This window comes from Nestor notabilis, unplaced genomic scaffold (genome assembly GCF_000696875.1).
Source record: "Nestor notabilis isolate BGI_N333 unplaced genomic scaffold, ASM69687v1 scaffold243, whole genome shotgun sequence".
NCBI classification, from domain to species: domain Eukaryota; kingdom Metazoa; phylum Chordata; class Aves; order Psittaciformes; family Psittacidae; genus Nestor; species Nestor notabilis.
In genome coordinates this window covers 6,016-15,640 of record NW_009922150.1, presented here as the reverse complement: position 1 = coordinate 15,640, position 9,625 = coordinate 6,016, and the positions used below count along the sequence as shown (strand labels likewise).

The window sequence follows — 9,625 nt, the reverse complement described above, 5'->3', positions numbered from 1 at the left end:
CTCTCCGCTCCTCCTCTGGAGTGCTCTATGGGGAGCAGCCCCTCCTCCTCCTCTAGTGTGCTGGAGAAAGGTGTGTGTGAGTCAGGATCAACAAATTCTGCTGCTGGCTGGACAGTGGCTGGTGCCCAGTTGTCCTTCACCCGTGTCCTGTTCCCTTTCTGCCCGGCCTTCTGAGATGCAGCAGGAAAGTTGTAATCTAAAACGAGACCCAAAAGACTTTATGTCACATCCTAAGTAACCATGAACCTGGAAAGGCAGAGAGCTGGCCCCATTGTATATGCCTAGCCACAGATGGGGTCCAATGGCAGAGACACTCCAAGAGCAGGTAGCCTGCCACTGAAAAGAACAATCCCACCTGACAAGTGCAGACAGCCTCCTGCACATCCCCCAGCTCCCTGTCCCATCCCAGTGAAGCCATTCTCCCTAGGGATAACTCACATGTTCATTCTCTCCACTCCTTTCTGTCTTCAGGCATTCTCAGGGACAATAATAAATAACAGTTTTGACACCTGGCATGTTTAAAGTGAAGTTCTGAGTGTCAGGAATCAGGCTGACACCCGGAGATTAATTTCACATGGGATTCAGAAAGATATGGGGTGGTAGCAGCAGTCAGCCACTAGCTAAAGAGGAAATACTAGGGAAGAGAAACAGAAGTACAGCAAGCCAAACCCTCCTCCCTGGCCCAGCCAAGTAATACCACCAAAACCTGCATCAACCTGGGCAGCTTTGAAATGCCACACACCCCTTCCAGCCACAAACAAGAGAGCATCCATGCCATGATGGAGCAGCCTGGTCAGAGGGAGACAGCTCAGGAGAACTGCCCATGGAGCCATGAAGTTGTCCCAGCACCTCCAGTCTAGCAGGGATGGCCCAGATGAGCACAGTGGGCAGCTTCTCAGTCACACCATCCCCTTGGGAGTCTGGGTCACACATATGAAATTCCACACCTCCACCTCACCTCTCTGCCACCACCGCCTTAGCTCACCCCGCAGTGCTTTCCACCAGTAGTGATATTACTCATTGCAGCATCCAGCTGTCTTCACACCCACCCCCCAATCCTCCTCCCCAGCTTTTCCCTTCAAGCTCTCTTACAAAGACCCTCAGGCTCTTCTCTGCAGGAACCATCCTGCACAGCCCTCCAAGTCCTGCCCTTTGCATCTCCCAGACCCAGGTCCAGGTCACACAAATTCACTCCTTTCACCTGGGGAGACGACGTGCCCTGGGAGAAGTGAACATGAGCTCCAAACCCCTGCAGGAGCTGCCATTTAGGCGATGTCCTGCTTCCCCCAAAATCAATACAGAACTTCCCTGACACCAGATGGGCCGAGCCTTGGCTCTGCACCAGAGCAGTTTCCCAGCCAGACGTTAATTCAGTACATTTCTGCTGCTCCTCCATTCAGAAAAGCTGCTCTCAGCTACTGCAGAGTTCCCTCTATTTGCACTATTGGCTGTTTAAAGCAACTGGGACAGCACAGAAAAAGGGTGACCCTCCCCGTTTTCAGTACCCACAACCTGACCATATGGTCTTTATTGGTTTAAACTGGAAGATCATGTTATGCAGTGATTGAATTACTGATAACTAGAAGGCATTGTAATAAAGACAAGAACACTCACTCCTGGGCTCCCACCACAGCTCAACAGCACCATTCCTCCTGAAGCACGATGGCAACCTGGGGAAGTGTGAGGTGCACCCTACTCACTGCTTGAAACACAGCCAGGTCTACGACAGACTCTGCTCACTGTTTTGCAGTACAGAGCAGGGAGGCTTACTGCAAAGAGACGTACTCCACTGGATTTACTCCGCAGGGGGATTTCAAAGAGGCAAAATGCAGTTCCTGGTGCTGGAATTGAGCCAGTTTGGGCTAATAACCTAATCTACCAACAAAGCTAGGAGACGGTTCTATTTATGACTCTAAGACAGGCCCACACACACAAGAGAGATCACAGTTAAAGGAAAGACCCATGGTAGCAAAGTGGTTAGGTTTCATCATGCTTGGAATTTGCTTCAGGTAGAGATCAGGCACCCAAGGACAGAGTCAGCCAGGGATAGCTGCACCAGAGTAACACAGAGAAACCCTTTGTCACAGGTCAGCCTCTGCCAGCAACGTCCTGCTCGAGGTGGCTTGTCCCAGGATTGATCACTTGAGGTGTCAGCGTGCACTAAACCAGGGCATAAACAAGAGGCATCCCAGGAGCTGAGCTGGGGCAGGCGGCTGCTCAGCACTAAGCTCCTTATGCAGACAGCCTTTACCAGGTGCTTCACTTCATTAGTGCCTGGGCTGAAGATGGTATTAAGAACATCAGATTTGCTGTCAGTCTGGATAAAGAGGCAGTAGATTTCAGTAAGGCTGAGAGATACTGGGATGTTTCTGGCCAGAAGCAAGTAATTCATCACAGGAAGAAGTGAATCTCACTATCAGAGTTAGGGATGGAAGAGATTTTATCCCTTTAGCTGGTCAGAAAAGTTATTCTTCGAATGCAGTCCTTCTAACTTGTCTGACCTGTGTCCCTTCATCTGTGCTCTGCTGGGAACCCCTTCTGCTAATTACTATGAATAATTAAAAGATTACAGTTCCCTCCCTACCCTCCCAAATCACCACATGCCATCCCAGAGAATCACCAATCTGTGAGACTAGATTTGATAGCTCCCTGCACAGACAAGCCTTGGTCATCAAGGGCAGAACCTTGGAGCTAGAAGAGCAGATCCTGGCTGTAATGAACTGAGCTCTGTGCCAGCCCATCACATGGGAAGATGTGATGCTGCACTCCGATCCCTGGAGATTGCAGCAAGGGAGGAGAGGCACTGAGTGCCTTCATTCACAAGTCTTGCATCAGCTTTTGGGAGCCCACCCTTCCCAGCAATTAGTGATCAGGCTGCCCCAATCTAGAGCCTTCACTGGAAGGGGAACACTTGGGGCACCGTGTTCTGACTGAGCCAAAGGAGAACAGAGAGCTGCAAACCAGGGAGCTCCCCAGGATGGATATGCCACCATAACTCTTTCTCTAAAAATCAGGGACTTAAAGGGACCTGCAGCCCTAATGACTCTCATCTTCTAGCCCTAAATCTAGAAGAGATGTTGCCTCTGTTGCCCAGGAAATCCAGTGTGACAGAAGGGAACATGGGGATTGGAACCCTCCAGGCAAAACAAGATGGGGAAGAAGGGGAAGGAGGATAAGAAGGGAAAGATGCGAGTCCCTGCAGGTCCACTCTGTCTTCAGGGTTAATCTGTGGCTCAGGCCAATTTCATACCAAAGCTGAAACAAAGCAGCCAAACCCAAACTACAAACTGAGAAGCTTCCATGTTCCCTGGAAGCCTGAAGGCAGTGGGATGCAGAAATAGCAGGTTCACAGCTCTGCTGACTTGCTTCTTGGCTGCAATATGAATCACATGCTGATTCTTTCCATAAGGATATGCATCCACATTCCCACCAGACCTAATCCATCTCTCCCAGATGCAGCTCCACTGGGTAGCAGCTGTGCATGGGTGAGCACACATGCACTTCTGTGCACACTCACAGTGAGATCAATCTCAGGGTCCTTCCCAGGCTGGTGTCAATACAGAATTACTGTTCCATAGCATAAGTCAGCAGAAGCAGGTTATTCAGAGGGACCAGAGCCCCAGGCTGAGCTGTGCTCTGCCACTGGGGGTTTGTTCTTACTAACAGCTGGCCCCCAATGCCACATGATTCCTGAAGTACTCTTAAAGGATATTTGAGTGCACTTAAAACCCCAGAGCAGCAGCTGCAGATTGCTATTTGTTGTTACCTCTTGTAGCCTCAGACTCACACAAAGGCAGAGGGGTCCCCCCACGGACTGCAGAAGGACATTACAAAATTAAAATAAAGAAGTGATTAATAGAGCTTTGCCAGAGGGGAGATTGAGATGAGCTCTGAGGCAGAAGCTCTTCCCTGTGAGGGTGCTGAGACGCTGGCACAGGGTGCCCAGAGAAGCTGTGGCTGCCCCATCCCTGGCAGTGTTCAAGGCCAGGTTGGACACAGGGGCTTGGAGCAACCTGCTCTAGTGGAAGGTGTCCCTGCCCATGGCAGGGGTTGGAACTGGATGAGCTTTAAGGTCCCTTGAACCCAAATGACTCCATGATTCTGTGGAATCTCAGATCTGGCCCATCTGCACAATCACCACCAATTCCAGGCCCAGAGTCTCTGCACCAAACACAGAAAGAAGCCAGCACAGGTCGACTTTCACAGCAGGGAATTTCTCTCTCCAGTAGTATCACAATCCTGCTTTGTGCCTTGGTTGATACAGGGTCTCAAATCTGTGCCTGGGACAGAGCTACCAACTATGCCAGACTACACTTCACTGTTGTTCAGAGAGAAATTCCACAAAATGAAAACTTATACCATAAGCTTTTTTTTCCCTTTTCCTCAAACAGCAGCTGCTTGAAACTGTTTAATGGATTTATACATTGAAAATAACCCAACAGATGTCATCACACAGCTCCAGCAGGCATCACATGGAATTGCCACACATGCAGCATGTAAGGGCCGTCGGTTGTGTGCGCCTCTCGTGCAGAGGAAGGCTGTCCAATTTAGGGATGCTATTACAATATCCTTTATTGTAAAATGACACACAGCAGGTTTCTAATTAAATTTTCAGTAGAAACGTGCTCCCAGCTCTTGAATAATTCAAACTGTTCTATTAACCACAGCTCTGAAACACCACCGAGACACGAGCTCTGGCCACGGCAATGGCCAGGGGTAAAGGCAGTGCTGGGAAGCACAGCGGTGGTGAGCTGGGCACTGCATAGGGCAGGGGTGTGTAGAGGACAGCTGAAAGAGCACATCTGCTCATGGAGGAGAGCACTGCAGGCGAGAACGGAAGCAGAGGGGAGCGTGTTGTGCATACAGATGGGAGGAGGCACGTGCGAGAGGCGAGGCTGGTTCGGGCTCCTCTCAATGCACAAGCACACGCTGGTCTCCAAGTCACGTCCAGGCCTGAGCACACGCAGGTGCCCGCTGGCACACTAATAACAGCGCTGCCGAGCGCGCTGCCAGCGCCCGAGGGGGCTCAACCACAGCACGGCCCAAGGATGCGCTGGTGGGAGCATGCAGCACCCACCCCAGCGTCAGCACAGCTCCCCACGGCCAAGCCTGCAAGTGCCCCCGGGCCACACGAGCCACAGGGCAGCAAGAGCATGGACAGATGAGCTTAGCAGCAGTGCCAGTGAGCAAAGGGCTTTGGGATGGCCCTTGCCCTGCACAGTGCATCCTGTGTCGCAGCGGGCAGCCTGAGGCACAGCCCTGCCGCAGCCCTCAGCGAGGTCTTCTTTAAGGTCACAGAAACAGGAGCAAAGATAAAACAAGACTCGTGCTTTCTGCCTGCACAGGGTCAGACAGACCTGCTGGAGGGAGGCAGTGAAACCAGATAAGAGAGGAGGGATAAGGCTGAAGCCTGGCCCCTGGGTAACACTTAATACATGCCCCACATGACACTTAAGAGCAGGAGCATGTGAAATAATCTCCTAAGCTACTGGAAACCCTGCAATGCTCCTCCTCCTTCCTCCCATCCCTCTCCCTGAGAGCAATGAGGGGCTTGGGGGATTCAATGGTCTCAAAAAACACTCCAGAGAGGAAAGCAAGCTCGGATGCTAACATAACTCATTTTGGCCATGAGTCCCCCAGGAAGAAAACAGCACAGGGGAGGCAACAGGACAGCTGCCCAAGGGACAAAACCAGCTGCCTTCTCTAGGGTCAAATCCCCACTGAAGTCACAGAATGAGGAAACCAGAATTTAGCCCAGGGAACCCAGCTCTGACTCAAACCCCAGGATGGCCTTGATCTTGAGACCTTTAGGTTGTGCTTGAATGACAGCAACAGAAAGAAGGGAGTGGGAAGAGAGCATAAAAGGGGGAAGGAGAGAAGGAAGGGCACGAGGCAATGGGAAGCTAGGTGGAGGCAATACTCTTCCCAGCTCATGGCAGCTCAGGAATAAAGGCTCAGCTCTAACTTGGTTTCTAAAGCCTGTGCTTGCTCAGGGTTCACTGGGGACACGTCAGGCACTGAGGTGAGAAAATAGAGCTGACGTTTAATCTCAGGCCCTCTTAGCGAGAGTTGTGTCAAAGCAGGAACACAGATCCCAGCATCCTTCCACCTTCCTGGAATCCCACAGCACGAGGAGGACAAATGGGTTAAAAATAACCTACCTGTTGTGGGTCCCAAGTCCAGGCTGGAGTCATTGAGCTCCCCACCATCTTCCCAGAAGTACTGTGGGGGCTGTAAGATCTTGGACTCCTCATTCTCCTCGCTGGCAAAGCCTGATCCTGGGGCAGCATGCAGAGAGACAGGGGCAAGATCAGGCTCTGCAGGCTCCGGGCTGGCTTGTTCATGGGAATTCATGGCTTCCAGGTGGGACATCACAGCAAACTCCAGCAGGGACGTTGACGTGAGGCCATCGGCGGTTGTCTCCTCCGAGGAGGCAAGGCAGAGGTGCAAGGTCCCTGTATGGTGACAGTAAACCCGGATCAGAAATAGGACTGACACCCACTAAGTTTGTCCTCTGCTCCTGCCAAGCCAAGCTGCTGTGCCCAGCTGCCTGCAGGTACCCTGCCCCTCGGATGGGCTGTGCTCTGAGCTGATGAGGAAAACTGGGGTATTTTGGGAAACAACCATAACCATGAAGAGTGTTCACAGCCAGGAGGAGTTGGTGCCAAAAGCCATCCAGCCTGCAGCACCAATCTTCAATGTGACAGAGCAGGTTCACCCTCACTGAGGCTTTCTGCCTCTTTGAAAGTACCATGGGGTTGTTGAATAGCATCCTGGAGAGGAGGTGGAATGTCTGCTACTTAAACCAGGAAATTCTGGCCCTGTGAAGTCAACTAGTTTCCTATCCAGCTGTCACCCAAGCGCGATTTCACCCTGGTGCGCCTGACCCACAGCTATCTTACATGCAGGAGGACTGATGTACAATAGAATTATTTACATCACCAATATCAATCATGTTTAAACTTTTTAAAGCAGGCTGGAAATCTATGGAAGTCATTGACTTCAACTTCATTTTGCATTCACATTTTTTGCTGTCATGAGGAAGGGCTGTCACAGGTAAGGATTCAGGTGCACCACCAGGAAACAGCGACCAAACACCGAGCAGGGAGGCAGGCTGCACTTCACACTTCTCCTTCACCAATTACATCCTTGTTATCTCTATTTGATCTACTAGAATTTGACTGACACTTCTCGAGTCCTAGATGAGACTTTAATTGTGATTTGTGTCAAGGTACATTCACATGCATATTGAACTTCAATCAAAAAGCAAGAGAACAGCACCTGGAACTTGGCTTTATTCAGCCGATAAATACCATGATAAATATGGAGACAGAAGGAAAAAAACGAGATTACCAAAACATGTTTTACATTTAAAACAGTTTTGTTAAGCAAGCAAAGTATCTCATTTGGGTGAACTGAACCAATTGCTTCCCAGCCCTCTGTTCTTCAGCACATTAAAGCTCGAAGATCTCATCCTCTCGCAGCTGATTTTTATTCATAGATCAGAAGAAAGGACAAGTTTTCCTGCTTCCTCAGCTCATACTGTGCTTCTCAGCTCTTAATGAACTAGTCACTGAACTGAACTAATTGAATAAACTGAAATGAAGACTAATTTGGTATTTTTCTTTGATAACTGATTTGTTAGACAAGAGAAATGCAGCAGATCTAACCCAGCTGTTCTTCAGTACAAGATCTGGTACAGTGCCTCGTGCACAGTTACAGGAGAGGCAAGAAAAGGCACCAGCGAGCAGGAAAACAGTAAGGCATTGGCTGTATGAAAACGTGAGAGAGGCTTGTGCTGAAGGGAGGCCATTAGTGGAATTCCTCAAGGTCTCTCCTTGAAGCTGCTGGTTTTTAACATTTCCCTTAGTGACCTTGGAACAAAAACTAGGAACATCACAATGAAATCAGCCAAGGACACAAACCAAGGAGACTCCTCCCTGCACAGAAGGACCGCAGGAACAGCTAATGATGATCCCAAGGATGGCAACAACAGAAATATTATGAAAAGAAATAGTACAAAAGTCACCACCTCGAGAAGTAGCACCAGACGTTCCTGATACACAATAGGAAACCATCCACTAGAAACGCTTTAAGAGGAGAAATTCCCGCATTAGGAACAGCTCTGCAGCACCACTGGAACACAGGTGTGGAAATGCTTGCACAGTCCTCAAGTATCAGAAATAGATTTTCCAAAGCACTGCTGAGCCATCACCTGGGCACTGCACGCAGATCTGGAGCCACGTGGCACGAAGTGATTTAAGCAGAGCTGAACTGCCTTCAGGCAAGGGCACAGGCCAGGCCACCTCCTGGGGTTCCTCCCCACCACTGCATCCTACAGCTCCACATCCCAGAAGCACAACTCTATATCAAGGCAAGTGCCAAGATGGGCTATGGGGCAGTGGCGGAGGGGCTGGCCCTGGTGCTTTCATCAACAACACTGGCTTGTAGCACAAAAAGTTTCGGAGCTGCTACTCACTTGATTACCAAAACCTGTCCTGGGAATGCTGGAAGCCAGAAACACATTTCTCAAGCCTTCTGACTGCTCTGACCCTCTCCACCTTCCTCCACTATTCTCCCAACTGAGCACAATCCAATATTGGTTACTCTTTACCACACACACTTGGGCCAGGCTTCAGCACGTCTCCATCTCATTTATTTTGTTCTATTGATCCAAGGCCAGCGCAGCCACAGACAGGGAACAGCAACACAGGCAGAGTATCGAAGGGGAAGGAAGGTTCTGCAGCATCACAGAGCCAACCAAAGCACCTCTGGGCATCCCTGGGGATGGAACAGCTCCCTGTGAGCTGTGCACACACAGAGAAAACCACAGCTGGAAATGAGAGCTCAAAAGGAGAGTCTCTTGTGCACAAACACGACATGGCCAGGCCAGTCCCTGCGCCGATCCAGAGGTGCTCACCCAGCTCCAACGTAATGGTGCCTAGACTGCCACAACAGACCTCTCATGGAAGGGGAACCTGGGCACCCTAGCCTGCCACAACAGACCTCTCATGGCAGGTGAACCTGGGCACCCAGAAAGCTCATCCCAGCCATGCGGGAAGCTCAGATCCTGGGAGTTTGTTTACCCTCCTTTAACTCTCAAGTGTTTACCCAGTTAAACCCCTTAAGCTGCATTATCTTATTTACTGGGATGCTCTGCTCTCCTCAGCCCAACATAAAGCTACACCACCTCATCCCTAAGAATGAGTCATTAATAGACAGACCAAGCAAGCCAGGTTTCTTCTGCGGTGGATCTGGAGTAACACAATGCCTTGGGACCTGATCCACAGGCACAGGATGCCGAGGCTGGCCTGGGGAAACCCTCCATGCCAGCACCAGCCCCAGTGCCACAGGGCTAAAAGCACCATTGCACAGTGTACAAACCAGAACCTCTCCAGACAGGATCCCGACACCACTCTTGCAGCAGCAGTGAGAACTGAAAGGCCTGGGGCGCCAAAGAGCAGACCTGAGATTTGCCACCGTCCCCCTCTCTTCCAAGCATCTCATAAAGGAGCTCAACGCAGCTGTCAACAGGCAAAGAAAGACTGAAAGCACGAGCTGAGCTGAGCTGGAGACAGGGAGCACAGCTGAGAGGGGAAATGTAATGCCCAAGACATGGGTGGGT

At 50.6% G+C, this 9,625-nt stretch overlaps 1 protein-coding gene across 1 annotated transcript in view; it reads right to left on the bottom strand.

The window, feature by feature from the left end:
- PODXL2 (podocalyxin-like 2) overlaps positions 1 to 6,455 on the bottom strand; it is a gene marked incomplete at its 5' end in the record, with an annotated part of 21,032 nt that extends 14,577 nt beyond the window's left edge. The window contains 2 exon segments of the mRNA XM_010011468.1: positions 9 to 196; positions 6,162 to 6,455. Of these exon segments, the coding sequence (XP_010009770.1) occupies positions 9 to 196; positions 6,162 to 6,455 (482 nt within the window).
- Between the last annotated feature and the right edge of the window lie 3,170 nt (positions 6,456 to 9,625).